General features: G+C 39.0%; 2 protein-coding genes across 3 annotated transcripts; both read right to left on the minus strand.

Moving 5' to 3' along the window:
* Window positions 1-4,507: 4,507 nt before the first annotated feature.
* On the minus strand, window positions 4,508-6,080 carry LOC146635443 (ladderlectin-like). Of its 2 annotated transcripts, XM_085350559.1 has the most exons (6): window positions 6,020-6,080; window positions 5,842-5,880; window positions 5,381-5,496; window positions 5,157-5,291; window positions 4,954-5,065; window positions 4,508-4,590 (listed from the first exon to the last, which is right to left on the minus strand). In XM_085350559.1, the coding sequence occupies exons 1-6, from the start codon at window positions 6,078-6,080 to the stop codon at window positions 4,508-4,510; spliced, it is 546 nt and encodes a 181-aa protein (XP_085206685.1). The 2 variants fall into 2 exon arrangements, with proteins under 2 accessions (XP_085206685.1, XP_085206686.1); XM_085350560.1 differs by lacking the exon at window positions 5,842-5,880.
* Window positions 6,081-16,965: 10,885 nt separating this feature from the next.
* Window positions 16,966-19,402, minus strand: LOC146635444 (sterile alpha motif domain-containing protein 3-like). Its single transcript, XM_085350117.1, has 4 exons — window positions 18,884-19,402; window positions 18,105-18,263; window positions 17,685-17,780; window positions 16,966-17,274 (listed from the first exon to the last, which is right to left on the minus strand). The coding sequence occupies exons 1-4, from the start codon at window positions 19,400-19,402 to the stop codon at window positions 16,966-16,968; spliced, it is 1,083 nt and encodes a 360-aa protein (XP_085206243.1).

The raw sequence follows: 19,402 nt of genomic DNA on the forward strand, positions 1-19,402 counted from the left end.
ATTAATGAAAGACCAAGACAGACTTTTAATTCATTTGAAAGCCTGATGCTTAGCCTCGTCCACCCCAGCTGTGAAACTCAGAAACCAGTCTTACTTGTTATCATCTATCGTCCACCTGGGCCTTACACAGAGTTTCTGTCTGATTTCTCAGACTTTATATCTCATTTAGTTCTGAGCTCAGATAAAATAATTATTGTGGGTGATTTTAACATCCATGTAGATGCTAAAAATGACAGCCTCAACATGGCATTTAATCTGTTATTAGACTCAATTGGTTTCTCTCAAAATGTAAAAGAACCCACCCACCACTTTAATCACACTCTAGATCTTGTTTTAACATATGGCATAGAAACTGAACATTTAACAGTGTTTCCTGAAAACCCTCTCCTGTCTGATCATTTCCTGATAACATTTACATTTACAATAATTGATTACACAGCGGTGGAGAGTAGACTTTATCAAAGTAGATGTCTTTCTGAAAGTGCTGTAACTAAGTTTAAGAATATAATCCACCCACTGTTATCATCTTCAATGCCCTGTACCAACACAGAGCAGAGCAGCTATCTGAACGCTACCCCAACAGAGGTCGATTATCTTGTTAATAATTTCACCTCCTCACTACGTACGACTCTGGATACTGTAGCTCCTGTGAAAACTAAGGCCTCAAATCAGAAGTACCTGACTCCGTGGTATAATTCTCAAACACGTACCCTAAAGCAGATGACTCGTAATCTGGAGAGGAAATGGCGTGTCACAAATCTAGAGGATCATCATTTAGCCTGGAGAAATAGTTTGCTGCTTTATAAGAAAGCCCTCCGCAAAGCCAGAACATCTTACTATTCGTCACTGATTGAAGTAAATAAGAACAACCCCAGGTTTCTCTTCAGCACTATAGCCAGGCTGACAAAAAGTCAGAGCTCTGTTGAGCCAACCATCCCTTTAACGTTAACTAGTAACGACTTCATGAACTTCTTCACAAATAAAATTTTTATCATTAGAGAAAAAATTACCAATAATCATCCCACAGATGTAATATTATCTACAGCTACTCTTAGTACCATTGATGTTAAGTTAGACTCTTTTTCTCCAATTGATCTTTCTGAGTTAACTTCAATAATTACTTCCTCCAAACCATCAACCTGTCTTTTAGACCCCATTCCTACAAAACTGCTCAAAGAAGTCCTGCCATTAATTAATTCTTCGATCTTAAATATGATCAACCTATCTCTAATGATCGGCTATGTACCACAGGCCTTCAAGCTAGCTGTAGTTAAACCTTTACTCAAAAAGCCATCTCTAGACCCAGCAGTCTTAGCTAATTATAGGCCAATCTCCAACCTTCCTTTCATATCAAAAATCCTTGAAAGAGTAGTTGTCAAACAGCTAACAGATCATCTGCAGAGGAATGGTTTATTTGAAGAGTTTCAGTCAGGTTTCAGAGCTCAGCACAGCACAGAAACAGCTTTAGTGAAGGTTACAAATGATCTTCTTATGGCCTCTGACAGTGGACTCATCTCTGTGCTTGTCCTGCTAGACCTTAGTGCAGCATTCGATACTGTCGACCATAATATCCTATTAGAGCGATTAGAACATGCAGTAGGTATTACAGGTACTGCGCTGCAGTGGTTTGTATCATATCTATCTAATAGACTCCAGTTTGTGCATGTAAATGGAGAGTCCTCTTCACACACTGAGGTTAATTATGGAGTTCCACAGGGTTCAGTGCTAGGACCAATTCTGTTTACATTATACATGCTTCCCTTAGGCAGTATCATTAGAAGACATAGCATACATTTTCACTGCTATGCTGATGACACCCAGCTCTATCTGTCCATGAAGCCAGATGACACACACCAATTAGTTAAACTGCAGGAATGTCTTAAAGACATAAAGACCTGGATGGCCGCTAAATTTCTGCTTCTTAATTCAGATAAAACTGAGGTTATTGTACTCGGCCCTGAAAATCTTATAAATATGGTATCTAACCAGATTCTTACTCTGGATGGCATTACCTTGGCCTCCAGTAACGCGGTGAGGAACCTTGGAGTCATTTTTGACCAGGACATGTCCTTCAACGCACATATTAAACAAATACGTAAGACTGCTTTCTTCCATTTGCGCAACATCTCTAAAATTAGAAATATCCTGTCTCAGAGTGACGCTGAAAAACTAGTTCATGCATTTATTACTTCCAGGCTGGACTACTGTAATTCATTATTATCAGGATGTCCAAAAAACTCGCTGAAAAGCCTTCAACTAATCCAAAATGCTGCAGCAAGAGTCCTGACAGGGACTAGAAAGAGAGAGCAGATTTCTCCTGTTTTGGCTTCCCTTCATTGGCTTCCTGTTAAATCCAGAATTGAATTCAAAATCCTGCTCCTCACATACAAGGTCTTAAATAATCAGGCCCCATCTTATCTTAATGACCTTGTAGTACCATATCACCCTATTAGAGCACTTCGCTCTCGCTCTGCAGGCCTACTTGTTGTTCCTAGAGTATTTAAAAGTAGAATGGGAGGGAGAGCCTTCAGTTTTCAGGCCCCTCTTCTGTGGAACCAGCTTCCAGTTTGGATTCGGGAGACAGACACTATCTCTACTTTTAAGATTAGGCTTAAAACTTTCCTTTTTGCTAAAGCATATAGTTAGGGCTGGACCAGGTGACCCTGAATCCTCCCTTAGTTATGCTGCAATAGATGTAGGCTGCCGGGGGATTCCCATGATGCATTGAGTTTTTCCTTTCCAGTCACCTTTCTCACTCACTATGTATTAACAGACCTCTCTGCATTGAATCATATCTGTTATTAACCTCTGTCTCTCTTCCACAGCATGTCTTTATCCTGTCTTCCTTCTCTCACCCCAACCGGTCGCAGCAGATGGCCCCGCCCCTCCCTGAGCCTGGTTCTGCCGGAGGTTTCTTCCTGTTAAAAGGGAGTTTTTCCTTCCCACTGTCGCCAAAGTGCTTGCTCATAGGGGGTCATATGATTGTTGGGTTTTTCTCTGTATCTATGAAGCGCCTTGAGGCGACTTTTGTTGTGATTTGGCGCTATATAAATAAAATTGAATTGAATTGAATTGAAAATAGATTTATGAGCAACAGGACTTAGTGCCCCTGAGTCTTTGATTTTATTTATTTTCTGGACTCTGGAGGTTTACCCAGTGACAGGTGTGCCGCAGGTGTGCCATTTTACCACTGACATGCTAAAATCTAAAGAGCAGATCAGACAGAGACTTAAAATGCTTCCAGATGAGAATATCTTCAAAAGGTGTTTGAATTCAATGAGAAGGCTGATCTAGCGCAGCATAAAAAGTCTAAGACTTGTACATGGAAGAAATGGAGAAGAAGGCTTTGTTATCTACCCTGGAATACCACCAAGCCATTGGTTCAGGTATGTGGATGACACCTGGATGAAAATCAAATCTTAGGACGTACCACAATTCACGGATCACATTAACTTGGTTGACCAACACAGCAAGTTCACCAGGGAGGTTATGAAAAGTGGCAGGTTAGCCTTCTTAGACTGTGAGATTTCCATCAGTAATGGGGGACATTTAGAAGTTGATGTGTACCGTAAACCTACGCATACAGATCAGTATTTAAGGTTTGACTCTCATCATCAACTGGAGAATAAACTGGGTGTCATCAGGACGCTACAACACAGAGCGAACACCATCCCCACAGACACAGCGGCCAGGGAAGCAGAAGAACATCACATCAGGAAAGTCTCGAGTATATGTGGTTATCCCAGCTGGACATTTGTCAAAGCTAGGAAGGCGCCAAAAGAAAGCTCCAGCCGATCCAGGAGAGAAGGACCACCGCTGCCTAAGGAAAAACCCTTAATGATCCCATATGTGTCAGGAGTATCGGAGCAGTTAAGAATCCTTTTCTCTAAACACAATGTCGCTTATGACTTTTAAACCCCAAAACACACTGTGCCAAAAATTGATCCAATGAAACAGGTCCCCTAATGTAAACAGAGTAATATAGTGTACACTGTTAGGTGCCAGGAGGATTGCCATGATTTTTATACATCAGGGAAACAAAATAACCTCTAGATAAGCAGATGGCACAATACAGAAGAGCTAACTTGTCAGGCCAGGACTCCATAAAGAAAATATTTAATTTCTACATCATGTGAGCACAGAAATTTGAATTTGCATCAGGTATTTGGAAAATGGTGGATTTATGCCTGGATGTGTATGAATCTTTTGAAGTATTCCCATGAAAATGTGACAAAGACTCAGAGACCAGTTTGATTCAATGCTTAAAGGTTTAATAATGAAGATGATGTTCATTCAGGGAAGTAAAGTGAAAGCTTAAAGCATTCTTTCCATTACACACTCAGTTTGTTCTTATTAAAAGAGACAATCCATCTACAGGTTGCATCATTTTTCAACTCATTCCTTATGTAGCGTTGCGGTGAACTAAAAGAAGTAAAGATGTAAGAAGACAAACATTTTAAGCTGGATTTATGAGATTATTTGCTCTAAAGACCGGTGAACCAAGCCTTCATTCCAGAGATCGTCTGACTTTCCTGGCGCAGACAAATGGGTATCTGGCGTCACAGGGTATGTCATTCATACAGAGGTTTCCTGTAAGCACCAAAAATGAACATTAAGTGAAGCCATGCTCACATGGACGTCTATACTGACACAAATATTTAGTTTGCATAATAGCAGGAGCACCTGTCAATATTCATTTTTGACTCTACTTTCACAGCACTATGTAAATTTACTTTAAATTTAAAGACGTGAAATACAGCAATCTATTTTATTCATTATGGTAAAACACAAAGTTTGTCTCTGTTAAAAATAAAATTTAGAATTCATATTATTTTCCTGTAAGTCACTGCTATTTATCACACCAAATGATAAGCATTTTTTGAGAAAATGTGGATACTGTAACAGTTTTTGTTCCCCTCAAAATGAATTCATACACTTTCTTTTAAATTTTACCTGTCCAATTCATATGCAGGCAGTTCTCTCTGCCCCTGACATTGTTAGGCTCTCCGTGACACCAGTTTGCATATGTGAAACGGGTTCCATCGATCCAAAACCAATAACCCTCCTAGAAAACACAAAAAAAAAACAGAGAATAGTGTCAATAGGCAGGCATATCCTCTAGTCTCAGAACTAATGTCTAATATTGAGTAGTGTACCTCTTGAGCATCTGAGCCTCCAATCCATGTAGGGACATGATTACGAGCACCATTAAGTATGACCCTCTGAATCGCTTGGTACTCTCCGAGGTTGTGCACAGACGCCAGATTTGCATTCAGGGACTGACAGTGTCTCTATAGGACAAAAGGTCTAGTTTAAACCAAGTTTGATATGAAAAGTATTAAAGCAGAGAGAAATGCTAAATCGAAATCACTGTTCTTACCTGCGCCTGAGCCCAAGTCAGTTGATTGGGAAAGAAGTGATAGTATCGGTTTCCATATCTAGTCCAACCCCAGGGGCTCCTAAAACATGCAGATCTCTTCTCAACAAGATGCTCTCCTGAGGACAAGCAAAGACTACTTAGATACTCAAACATCAATTATCGTTGCTATTTACAAAAAAGTAATTGTCTTTCAAACCATGTATATGCTCAAACCTTTATACCCCCGCAAACACACACACACACACACACACACACACACACACACACACACACACACACATTATATATATATATATATATATATATATATATATATATATATATATATAAATTATAAATATTTTATTTTCTCACTGGTAAAACATATCATTTGAACACATACATTACATACAAGCATACAAGTGAGGACATAGATGTGCTCTTCAGCATGACAATAATCTGAGAGGAAAATTGTTACCAACCTGGGGGATGTGATTCAGACCCATCCTTACCCACTTCATCTGGAAGAACCCAAAAAAAATTATAATTTTGATAAATTTTAGTGGTAAATTTCCATTTATAATATTGATATTATAAGTGTTGTTTGTATTATTGATTCCACACATATATACGTTATCTATATTATACTACAATACTCACTGGCAGCAGTGGTCAGAGCGATCATTGCACAAAGAAGTGCAGACACAGTCAGCAGCTTCATGGTGATAATTAGTATCTCTGTGAACAACAAAAGACCCAAAGTTATTAGCACTTCATTAAACAAAGCACAGAAGGAATCTGAGTTTTCAGCCAACCTTTTGTAGAATATCTTGTCTGTTCAGTCAGTAGCTTCAGCCTTCCAAGGTTGGAACAAGGTGCTGAACAGCTCTGAGATCACGGCTTATATTCTGTCTCTTTGTAGTTTCAAAACAGGGAACTAACATTGAAAAAAATGACACGTGTATTATGTGATTCATGCTGGCCAGACTTTTACTGCACTTCTTTCTTTCACAACCAAAACCAAAATTATTGCCAAATGCTGACTACTTCTTCCAGCTGCCCACTTAATTTTACTAGTCAACAACTAGTCAAACACTGGTCAACACTCCATAGTATAAATGGAGAACATTTTATATATTTAAGAAAGTATTTTCAGGAAAGAAAAAAAAAACATAAAACAAAGGAGAAGCTGAGTTTATGGACATTAAATAATCAGCGTTATTATGAAGATCTAAAATAATTTCTGACGTTTTGCTCTCACAGTAATCATGATGAGAATGTTTCTTCAGTAGACCAATTCTTGCCAGTTCTTTCCTTAGCATTTCTGGAAAAGACATGCAATAAGAAAAAGATAAAATGAGACCAGTGCCTCAGCTGATAAGAGATGTCTTGTATCTTTGACAGGCATTCACCAGAAAATTTTTATGGAGACAGATCTGTCACAGTACTGGGTCTGTGTGCTGCGTTTTTGATCAGTTATGTTCTTGGATTTGTTGATTTTCATGGTTTTGAGTCACTATATTGTTTTCTGCTTATGTCAAATTCAGAGATGGGCAGTGATGCGTTAAAAGTAATGCGTTATTGTAATTTGATTACTTTTTTCAAGTAATCAGTAAAGTAACAGGACTACTTTTTCAAGTAACTTGACCAACACTGGTTATGTTCTTACTTTTCAGTCGTTAGCTTTCTGTAACTTTGCCCTCCCCCGTTCCACGTCTCACGTCTAGTTACTCTTCTCTCTGTGCTCCATGTCTGCTTGGTCTTCAACCCGTTTTCACTCCCTACTCATAATATAGCGACGATTTGTAACATCCCTAAAATTCTCATGCTAACGCAAAAGGTACCCTTCCATGTTTTTCTCAGTTCACTCCAATGTGAACCCGCTCGCAGCGATAAGAGACGCTTCGAGCAGAGGCTCCAGCCATCCATTTACTCCAATAATAACCCCGTCATGGCAAAACATGACGCCGTGAAGTACAATCTAACTGGAGAACCGAGGACCCTCTCCCCCGACGTGTTTTTCTCCCTAATGTAAGGCTTTCTTTGTTTTGTTTTGTTTTTTAGCCATCAGAATTGTTGTCTGAAGGCCAAGAAAGATGCCAAGTGGATTTACTTTACCAAGTGGATCATCATGGCCTTGCCATATTGGTCCATTTGATTGACCTTTATTATAATTATGTATTTATTTTATTTTTGTTTTTGAAAGACTGGACAGACATGACTGGGGGTCAGGACAGGGAGAAAGAATGAGAGGGAGAGAAAGAAAAATATTCCCATATATCATTGTTGTTTATTGTATTGCTCTCATGTTCTTCTGCTTGTTTTCTTTTCTTTCTCAACAGGTGATCCAGGTGATTGATATATGTATATTTTTTTTGTCTGCTTATTTAGTTGTTTTTTGTTTTTTTGCCCTTTATCCCCATCCCTCTTCTCCACTGTTTTTTCCCCCTCTTCCTTTCTCCTTTTTCTTTTCCTCATTCAAGTCTGTCCCGTATCTAGCAAGTGAAAATAAAAAAATAAATAAAATAAATAAACAACAAAAGGTGAATCAAATAGACCATTACGGCAAGTCTGGGATGGTCAATTTGGTAAAAGCTCCAAAAGCTGATTCTGTTCATCTGGGCGTAGCGTTTTGGGGGAGAAACGTTTCGTCACTCTTTTATTAGTAGGTGGTCCAGGTCCAGTTTAGTTTTCGATTGCCAGTTCTTTCCTTAGCATTTCAGGAAAAGACATTAAATAAGAAATGAAAGATAAAATGAGACCAATGTCTCAGTTGAGAAGAAATGTCTTGCATTTTTGACAGGCATTCCTATCTGTGTCATATCCGAATTTCTTTGTAGAGAAAGATGTGAGGTTAGCACCACACTCAGCATAATTAATGGGCTGGGTCTGTGATTCCAGTAGAGAAAGAGCTGTGCAAAGTGTAAATAAAAATGATGTAAAGTAATAGCTAATTTTGAATTTGATTACATGAACTTATCTCAAGAAGTGGAAACATGGGACGACAAAGGAGTGGACAAGTAATCATTACTGAATGGAAAAAGCTCAAGGAACATTTTGCAACAATAGGTATGAAAAGGCATCTTAGCTATAAAGTTTCTCAGAAGCGGAGAGTTTCACCATTATCTAAAAAAAACTGCATCTAGGAACTGTGGAAACATTTCAGAATAATATATATTTATATAAAATTCTGAAGATGATGAATGTGTCATCAACTAGAGTACTCAATATTGTCAATAGATTCAGAGAATCTTGATAAATCTCTGTGGACAAGGGAGAAAATTAAAACTAGATTCCATGATCTTAAAGACCTCAGGTGGCACTGCATTAAAAACTTGGATGACTCTCTCATGGGAATAATTGCATGGCTCAAGAATACTTCCAGAAAGGATTCTGTGTAATGTTAATTTGCCATGCTAATGACAAATCTCTATCATTAATTGAAGGTTTACTATGCAAAGAAGAAGACATATGTAACCCAAAATGCTTTTTCTTTTTTTATTGGATGAAAAGAGGAGTTTGTTCTACTGAGGAATAACATGCCTCCATGTTTAACATACAGTGGTTTGCAAAAGTATTCGGCCCCCTTGAACTTTTCCACATTTTGTCACATTACAGCCACAAACATGAATCAATTTTATTGGAATTCCATGTGAAAGACCAACACAAAGTGGTGTACACGTGAGAAGTGGAACGAAAATCATACATGATTCCAAACATTTTTTACAAATAAATAACTGAAAAGTGGGGTGTGCGTAATTATTCAGCCCCCTGAGTCAATGCTTTGTAAAACCACCTTTTGCTGCAATTCCAGCTGCCAGTCTTTTAGGGTTCGTCTCTACCAGCTTTGCACATCTAGACTGAAATTCTTGATCATTCTTCTTTGCAAAACAGCTCCAGCTCAGTCAGATTAGATGGACAGCGTTTGTGAACAGCAGTTTTCAGATCTTGCCACAGATTCTCGATTGGATTTAGATCTGGACTTTGACTGGGCCAGTCTAACACATGGATATGTTTTGTTTTAAACCATTCCATTGTTGCCTGGCTTTATGTTTAGGGTCGTGTCCTGCTGGAAGGTGAACCTCCGCCCGAGTCTCAAGTCTTTTGCAGACTCCAAGAGGTTTTCTTCCAAGATTGCCCTGTATTTGGCTCCATCCATCTTCCCATCAACTCTGACCAGCTTCCCTGTCCCTGCTGAAGAGAAGCACCCCCAGAGCATGATGCTGCCACCACCATACTTGACAGTGGGGATGGTGTGTTCAGAGTGATGTGCAGTGTTAGTTTTCCGCCACACAAAGCATTTTGCATTTTGGCCAAAAAGTTCCATTTTGGTCTCATCTGACCAGAGCACCTTCTTCCACATGTTTGCTGGGTCCCCCACATGGCTTGTGGCAAACTGCAAACGGGTCTTCTTGGTTTTCTGTTAACAATGGCTTTCTTCTTGCCACTCTTCCATAAAGTCCAACTTTGTGTAGTGCACGACTAATAGTTGTCCTATGGACAGATTCCCCCACCTGAGCTGTAGATCTCTGCAGCTCGTCCAGAGTCACCATGGGCCTCTTGGCTGCATTTCTGATCAGCGCTCTCCTTGTTCGGCCTGTGAGTTTAGGTGGACGGCCTTGTCTTGGTAGGTTTACAGTTGTGCCATACTCCTTCCATTTCTGAATGATCGCTTGAACAGTGCTCCGTGGGATTTTCAAGGCTTGGGAAATCTTTTTGTAGCCTAAGCCTAATTTTCCAATAACTTTATCCCTGACCTGTCTGGTGTGTTCTTTGGACTTCATGGTGTTGTTGCTCCCAATATTCTCTTAAACAACCTCTGAGGCCGTCACAGAGCAGCTGTATTTGTACTGACATTAGATTACACACAGGTGCACTCTATTTAGTCATTAGCACTCATCAGGCAATGTCTATGGACAACTGACTGCACTCAGACCAAAGGGGGCTGAATAATTACGCACACCCCACGTTTCAGTCATTGATTTGTAAAAAATGTTTGGAATCATGTATGATTTTCGTTCCACTTCTCACGTGTACACCACTTTGTGTTGGTCTTTCATGTGGAATTCCAATAAAATTGATTCATGTTTGTGGCTGTGATGTGACAAAATGTGGAAAAGTTCAAGGGGGCCGAATACTTTTGCAAGCCCCTGTATGTCTTGTTTCCGAGTCACATATAAGATACTTTGTGTCTTAAAGTTTTGCAGATTTAAATGAGTAGCTTTTGAGCCTGAAACAGACTTTAAAGCCTTATTCAAAACACTCCTTTAATTACAACAAAATGGTTTCGGGAACACTGCCAAGGCTTAGGAACCTGCTTGAGATTATCTGATGGCTCGGTCTTAGCCAAAGGAGCCTGAACAAGCATCTTGGGTCTATTTGCACAGTTTTTTACCCACCAGACAAAGGAAGGAACTGAACCAAACGGTAGAAACCAGCGGGGGGAAAAACTAAGAATAAAGATGTCCTATTGATACTAACTGGCTTGCAGGACTCACTGGTAGGAAGCTGAAAGGTAAACAGGCTGTTGCTAAGCAAGGTCATGGAGCAAGACACGGAATGGATGAGCCTTCAATTCCACTTCCTCTATAACAATGACTTGATCATTTTCTAGGTCGGGTATGGGGTTTTAGCCTCTGTTCTTTAGCACTTTATAATGCATTTGAATATTCAAGCTACGTATAGGATTGAGGGAAGTTTTCATGTTGAGAAACACCACAACTAGAAATCCATTTATCTAAAAGAAACTATCTAAACCTACCTGGTCATATATTGAAATGTAATTGCCCCTCTCATTAAATCGTGAAAATATTGGAATAATTTTTTGTAATGTTTCACTTTCCTTAGTTAAAGGCAGTGTTCATGATTTGTCAATAAGAAGGAGACTAGGCAAAATGGCATCCATTGAAGGGTTTCAAGGCAAAAAACGATAAAATATAAAAACTTAAAATAAGTCACAGTTTCACCATGTCTTCTTTAAGGATTTAGGTTTTGGAAGCAAGAAAGGGAAATAACAGGAAATAATATCAGTAAGGATCTTGGGCACTTTGTACAGCTTTCAAATAATTATTATCAAATGACTGTCATTCTACCCCTGCCATGGTATATTATTCTGTTTTCAATTTTTTCTTTAACTAGTTTTACACATGGCAATTATATTATAACAAGTCAGTAGTTAATTGGGCATGAGTTAGAGGTAAGACCAAGTGTGATTCAACAGATCCCTTTGTTAAAAAAAAAAAAAAAAAAAAACCTTCAGGGAACCTTGAACAGCCCCAACCTGGGGGCAGGCCTCCAAGACTGATTCATTTAAGATCAAAGGGTCCCAAATCCGCCAGGGAGGTCTGTTATCCCATAGGAAATAGTGCTTTGTGAAATAAGTCGGGGCCAAATCTGGAGGCCCGGGCAGTACAATCATGGGCTATACAAACTGGCTTTAGGCAAATCAAAAATCATCTTCCTGGTGGGAAAGGAGTTGAAAAAGCTGGTGGACATCAGAGGTGAAGGAAAATGTGGCTCACTTGTGGAATATTTTAGGTACCTGACATGTACAGACAAGCAAAGTGGGCCTTGGCTTTGTGTGCCCAAACGAGAAACACAGAATGGGTCTGCATTTGTTTCTACTTCCTCTATGAAATATGATGAAATATGTCAAAAGTTGCCAATTCATGTTGGCCTCAACCTCAGTTATTCGACACTTGATCATGACAGTATATCACTTTTACTTTTGGGAACTTTTATTTTCGACAGTTAAAATAATGAGATAGCTATAAAGCCCCAAGTCTTGTGAAATAATGTCTGAAGTGAAAATAATTTCAGAAGCTTTGAAAGATGTTTTTTCTTTAGAATGTTAGCAAGGCTGTTGGCTAATTGATGATAGCATGATAATGAGTTTATCTGTCAGTCACAGACTTTAGATATGCTCTTCTTTGCTGTTTATATTTATATGTTAATTCTCACATACTGGTGAGAAAACACCAGTATATGAGGATTTTTTTTAGTCTTCTTAAAGTAACCCAATATACAAAAACCAACAATGTCAGGTTCAGGGTAAGTACGTGACCCAAATGCAGGACTTCACAAAAGAGACTGTTTATTCACAGTGGAGATGGTGAACAATAACGTGACAGTTTCCAAAAATATGGCTTCCATTGTGGAGCTCCTGACTCCCACACAGTGCTCATGGTCTGTAGTGTGAATGGTGAAAACTCCAACACTTGATATATACAATAGCTCCACTCCTGTGACACACTCCCTTCCAGGCTCTTGAAAAGACAAGATCAAGCAAAGATAGTTTCATCTCAGAGTCAGGGCTGTACTGACTAGTTAGCTCAGCCACACTGTTAAGTAGTGGGCCACTGATGGGGATGATCAGCGGCAGCCGGTGAGACTTGATGCAGGACAGTTATGGCTGGCTTCAGGATGGGAAATCCTTCCAGCCTCATGATCAGAGATGATTAGAGACAGTAACGTGTATCTGATTACTTTTTTCAAGTGACGAGTAAAGTAAGGAATTACTATTGCAAAAAAGGTCATTAGATTACTGTTACTTTCCCGTAAGCATGCTTCGTTACTGCGTTATTAACCAGTGATTTTTTTTGTGAGAGTGTCTCATGACAATGACGTAAGCGTGTGCAACGTTCATGGTTAACAGCTGTGTGCAGATCAACAATGGATAATATAACGAGTGCGGGACAGAGTATGACTGTGCAGCATTTAAAGCGTGGAAGTACTGACCTTACTTTAAATTTTGATTCAGTAAAAAGAGACAGAAACATTGGCGCCCGTGGGGTGTGTGGGAAGAAAACTTCTTTTTATAGCGAAAAAAACTCCTAAACTTCCAAGGAAGCACCGAGTATGCTGCCACAGGAATTTGAAATTCACAGAGAAACTGCCGGATCCTTCCGCTGACATGACCACTGTGGCACACCTGCACCAGGGCAAACCTCCACCCGCCCCACTCCTGCTAAACAGGTGAAGTTTTCTCTGGTCCCCTCCCCAATCAGACCAGGAGTGACATGTTTAGCCGCATGTTCTCCTTAAATTGCTGGCTGTCTGAGTGGTGTCCCAGAAATGATGTGGGCTTCATAGATAATTGGCAAACCTTCTGGAGGAAACCTGGTCTTGTTAGGAGAGACGGCATCCATCCCACTTTGGATGGAGCAGCTCTCATTTCTAGAAATATGGACAAATTTATTAAACCCCCCAAAATATGACTATCCAGAGTTGGGACCAGGAAGCAGAGTTGCAGTCTTACACACCTCTCTGCAGCTTCTCTCCTCCTGCTACCCCCCCAAAAACCCATCTCCATAGAGACTGTGTCAGCTTCCAAAAAGACAAAAAACAAACTAAAAACCAGCAACAAACAACTTAAACATAAACAATTACAAAGAAAGAACAATACAGTATCCACATCTGAACCAAAGAGTAAAACAGTGAAATGTGGATTATTAAATATTAGGTCTCTCTCCTCCAAGTCTCTGTTAGTACATGACTTAATAATTGATCAACAAATTGATTTACTCTGCCTTACAGAAACCTGGTTGCAGCAGGATGATTATGTTAGTTTAAATGAATCAACACCCCCGAGTCATTCTAACTACCAGAAATCTCGAAGCACAGGCCGAGGGGGCGGTGTGGCAGCAATTTTTCACACCAGCCTATTAATTAATGAAAGACCAAGACAGACTTTTAATTCATTTGAAAGCCTGATGCTTAGCCTCGTCCACCCCAGCTGTGAAACTCAGAAACCAGTCTTACTTGTTATCATCTATCGTCCACCTGGGCCTTACACAGAGTTTCTGTCTGATTTCTCAGACTTTATATCTCATTTAGTTCTGAGCTCAGATAAAATAATTATTGTGGGTGATTTTAACATCCATGTAGATGCTAAAAATGACAGCCTCAACATGGCATTTAATCTGTTATTAGACTCAATTGGTTTCTCTCAAAATGTAAAAGAACCCACCCACCACTTTAATCACACTCTAGATCTTGTTTTAACATATGGCATAGAAACTGAACATTTAACAGTGTTTCCTGAAAACCCTCTCCTGTCTGATCATTTCCTGATAACATTTACATTTACAATAATTGATTACACAGCGGTGGAGAGTAGACTTTATCAAAGTAGATGTCTTTCTGAAAGTGCTGTAACTAAGTTTAAGAATATAATCCACCCACTGTTATCATCTTCAATGCCCTGTACCAACACAGAGCAGAGCAGCTATCTGAACGCTACCCCAACAGAGGTCGATTATCTTGTTAATAATTTCACCTCCTCACTACGTACGACTCTGGATACTGTAGCTCCTGTGAAAACTAAGGCCTCAAATCAGAAGTACCTGACTCCGTGGTATAATTCTCAAACACGTACCCTAAAGCAGATGACTCGTAATCTGGAGAGGAAATGGCGTGTCACAAATCTAGAGGATCATCATTTAGCCTGGAGAAATAGTTTGCTGCTTTATAAGAAAGCCCTCCGCAAAGCCAGAACATCTTACTATTCGTCACTGATTGAAGTAAATAAGAACAACCCCAGGTTTCTCTTCAGCACTATAGCCAGGCTGACAAAAAGTCAGAGCTCTGTTGAGCCAACCATCCCTTTAACGTTAACTAGTAACGACTTCATGAACTTCTTCACAAATAAAATTTTTATCATTAGAGAAAAAATTACCAATAATCATCCCACAGATGTAATATTATCTACAGCTACTCTTAGTACCATTGATGTTAAGTTAGACTCTTTTTCTCCAATTGATCTTTCTGAGTTAACTTCAATAATTACTTCCTCCAAACCATCAACCTGTCTTTTAGACCCCATTCCTACAAAACTGCTCAAAGAAGTCCTGCCATTAATTAATTCTTCGATCTTAAATATGATCAACCTATCTCTAATGATCGGCTATGTACCACAGGCCTTCAAGCTAGCTGTAGTTAAACCTTTACTCAAAAAGCCATCTCTAGACCCAGCAGTCTTAGCTAATTATAGGCCAATCTCCAACCTTCCTTTCATATCAAAAATCCTTGAAAGAGTAGTTGTCAAACAGCTAACAGATCATCTGCAGAGGAATGGTTTATTTGAAGAGTTTCAGTCAGGTTTCAGAGCTCAGCACAGCACAGAAACAGCTTTAGTGAAGGTTACAAATGATCTTCTTATGGCCTCTGACAGTGGACTCATCTCTGTGCTTGTCCTGCTAGACCTTAGTGCAGCATTCGATACTGTCGACCATAATATCCTATTAGAGCGATTAGAACATGCTGTAGGTATTACAGGTACTGCGCTGCAGTGGTTTGTATCATATCTATCTAATAGACTCCAGTTTGTGCATGTAAATGGAGAGTCCTCTTCACACACTGAGGTTAATTACACTGTAAAAAAGAAAAAGTTGAGAAAACTTAAAATTTCAAGGCAACATGATGCAAGAGATTTTTGAGTTTTCTCAACTTCTGCCAACTGTAGTTGACTTAACTAATATTTTCATGTTCTGCCAACTTGGATCTACTTGTTCACCTAATTAGGATAATCCTGTAAGTCTAACAAAGAAATTCTGGTTTCAATGCCATGTATTTCTGCCTTCAACAAACAAAGATATTCCTGTTGAATTAACATACAATTATTCCCTCCAAGGCCATGTATTCCTAAATTCACCAAACGCAGATATTCTTGTTGAATAATCATACAATTCTTACTCCAGTGAGTTGAAAATTTACCAATATAAATAAAGAAAAATGTATGCTGTTATCGTACTTGAAAAAACACTCAAACAGATATAGAATAAAACAAAGCACAACTGAATGTTATGTAAAAACGTATTTATTTTTTTCAACAGTGCTTTCAGTATATTTCAGAAGGTCATGGGCAGTGGGGTGAATTTCTGTAAAAAAGCAAACAAACAGAAAAAAACGTGTTGCCAGTTTCTTTAGGGTGCTTTGAGCACCCCAGCAGAGACATTAAAATTCCAGAGTCCAGAAAAAAAGAAAAGTGTCCAGCAGCTTAGTCATTCACGTTCACACCCTGACTGTCCTGTAAAAGCTTAACTTAACTATTGCACACTAAATAGGGTAGTGCAACAAACAATTGCCTATGTACCCAGACATCGACATTTTACATGGGCTTACTATGATGAACTACAGAAGTCAAAAGTTATTAGAAATGTTACCATCAATGAACAGCGAACTATCAGGTAAAATACCAGTTCCATACTTCAGGTGGAGTGAAAAACACTATAACAAATCTTTTAAAATCCTACAAGACAAAATTTCACCATAGATTCTCAATAATACAGATTCATCTGACTAATATTTACATTTCAAATAATCCCTTATCCACTTCAACTTCATATTGACCGACCAGGTCAAAATGAACCATTCTGTTTTGACTGTTCCTTCTTTTCTCCCTTCTTCCTTTCCTCCCTCTTTCCTTCACTTATTCCTAATTAATTTTAACAGTTCAAACACTAAATATGCAACTCTTTGTAACAGGTGAACGATTATATAGAGGGAAAGGGGTTGAACTACTGTTTTTTTTTTTTTACATGACTCTACAATGCACTTGAACATGTTTAAGAACAAGTTAAACTCATGTCTGGCTTCCCCATTAACAGTCACAGCAAAAGCTTTGTTTTTAGAGACCTTATGCGCTGTGAGCATCGAGAGCCACCGAGTTCAAAAAAGATGCCCTGAATTGCTTCAAAGGTATAACTCATCTGCTTTGGATAATCAATGTTGAGGGCATACAGAAGGCCAAAGAGGTATGCCAAGGCAGTAGAGAGGTCTGGAATGTTATGTAGCACGATGTCCCCTTCCAACACAACAGCATGTTCTCGCACAGACGTATCGGCATCGTCATCTTGCAGGATGGTGAGGATGGCAACTGATGCACCGTTCAACACTGGTTCCAAAATGTCAGTGTCCTGAAGAGAAGAAAAGTAAAATATGAATTATTGAAAGCTAAGAAAAATTAAAGACAAAATACATTTCTAAAGATCTTAACTTTAACCTCTATACCATGATGCTCATTTGACTCATGGAGGTTTTAAAAAGAAAAAGCTTATTTTCCTTTAATTAACAGCACAATATCTTTCACCAACCAACCTTGTGATGAGTTTTGTACAAAAATATTTTCTGCTGTTGGACACCCACTAACAATGCCCAGGTGCTCCTCAGCAGAAAAAAAAGCAGCGAGAGTTATGACAACTGCAATCCTCACCATAAAATTATCTGGACTGCACTGAGGAAGTGGACATTTCCATTTTGGATTAAATCATCTTTTAAAAACATCTCATAACAATTAGTTTTGCTTGCATTACTTTTTTGTACTTACTAAGCACTTCAGGAAAACCTGTGTTGCATCCTCTCCGAGGAAAATGGGCAGGCCTCTCAGTGCTGCTGTCTTTCGGTGGGACACAATGTCAGATGTCTAAAGAGCATTCAGTGGAAAACAAGCATTTAAATTAGTATAGTAACGTGGTGTACCTACACACAATGCAAAATCAGAACTCTTATAGTAATGAAAATAAAATACAGATCAGGCCCAGCAACATGTAAAACTTAAAAAAACAAAACACCATTTTAACGATTTTACTTTCTTTTTACAAATTAAATAAAATACCGCCAAATAAAAACAAAGTAATGACTGATTACATTCATTTCCATTGATGTGTTTTGGCTGAAGCCAACATTTTTTTCTGTTATGACAAAGGTATACTCTCTTCTAAAAATGTCAGGTAAAGGGAGCACTTACCTGTTCATCAAGTTTATCCAAGAGGTCTTCCATGTCCTCACCAAGAGCTCCCTTCTTAGACCGGTATAGTTTCAGCAGGCCAGGCACAAATTTGTTGAGGGATGCATTGAACGTCCCTAGGAGGTCTTTGCTTGTGATCCGATGAAATTCTTCAGATATCTAAACAAGACAATAACCAAAATATTGCCATTTATTCAGCACAGAAAATTTCTGGGTAGCTGCCTTGTACAGTCTGCACCATGTTATATGCCTGACTGTGTTATCAACCGCAAAACCTACTTCAAAAATCTCTCATGAATACACATTTTGCACAGGAATAGAAACACCCTCCACAAAAAACAGTATCAATATGCAAATACATATTATGTTCTACGTTGCACCAAAATCTGTGACGAATCAGATTATGTGACCTGCCTTAGTATTCTTTCCCTAAAAATCTCAGTCTATAGAAATCCTATTTCCAGCACTAAAATAAAAAAAACATACATGCTAAGTCAAAAATTATGTGATTGACTTTGTTTCACAGGAAGAACAATTTTGATTTAGCATGGGGACTCTTTTCTTGTACTGGCAGAAATGTTCAGGGTAAGAATATTATGACAGGTCAAATAATCTAATGGGTCACAGATTTCAATGTGGACTGGTTGCACAAGGTATAATAAAGTTGGCCAATGCATTACACCAGCAAATACTGTACTTCTTCAATAATAGTCCATCTAGTATAAGTCATGCCCAATTTGAATAATAATTAAATTATAAATAAATTTGGACACTCTTACCTCCTCAGAGGAAAACAGCCCAGGCCATCTCTCCTGGACCTCAGATACCATAGGTTGACACTCCACAACCTCTCTCCGCCTGAGAGAAAATGTCAGCGCCATCTTCTGCTGTATGACTTTCAAGTTCTTTTGTTTCTTCTTCATTTCACTGACCAGAGCAACTCTTTCCTCTTCAAGAGTAGAATCATCATGGTGCTGTGGATAATCTGGGACATGATTGACCTCTCCACGTTTGGGCTTTTTAAGGGTGAAAGGACTGCTGGCTTCATCTTCTCCTTTCCTTTTCCTGTTTACATTTACTTCATTGCAGCCTGCCCGACGAAGCTTTGATCTGTAGTTTCCAAGTTTGTGCTTGATACTTGCTTTCCATCCCTCGTAGCCTGTGATGCTACCTGGCTCCTTCAGGCATGGATATTTGAGAACCAGTGCAGAAGCCACTGACTCAACCTCATCTTTCTCAGGGTAGGCTTTAATTTCAAACACTGCCTCTGCAATTTTATCCAAAATCTCCATCTTCAT

Source organism: Diplotaxodon limnothrissa, linkage group LG3 (assembly GCF_057381915.1).
Source record: "Diplotaxodon limnothrissa isolate DT_005_m linkage group LG3, D_limnothrissa_male_GT1.1, whole genome shotgun sequence".
Lineage (NCBI taxonomy): Eukaryota > Metazoa > Chordata > Actinopteri > Cichliformes > Cichlidae > Diplotaxodon > Diplotaxodon limnothrissa.

Coding starts and splice junctions, on each gene's coding strand:
- LOC146635443 (XM_085350559.1), bottom strand. CDS start 6,080: ATGAAGCTGCTGACTGTGTCTGCACTTCTTTGTGCAATGATCGCTCTG. Junction 5,881..6,019: donor CGCTCTGACCACTGCTGCCA/GTGAGTATTGTA, acceptor GGGTTCTTCCAG/ATGAAGTGGGTAAGGATGGG. Junction 5,292..5,380: donor TGACTTGGGCTCAGGCGCAG/GTAAGAACAGTG, acceptor TTTGTCCTATAG/AGACACTGTCAGTCCCTGAA.
- LOC146635444 (XM_085350117.1), bottom strand. CDS start 19,402: ATGAAGATGGAGATTTTGGATAAAATTGCAGAGGCAGTGTTTGAAATT. Junction 18,264..18,883: donor GGCTGTTTTCCTCTGAGGAG/GTAAGAGTGTCC, acceptor TGTCTTGTTTAG/ATATCTGAAGAATTTCATCG. Junction 17,275..17,684: donor AGGTTTTCCTGAAGTGCTTA/GTAAGTACAAAA, acceptor TCTTCTCTTCAG/GACACTGACATTTTGGAACC.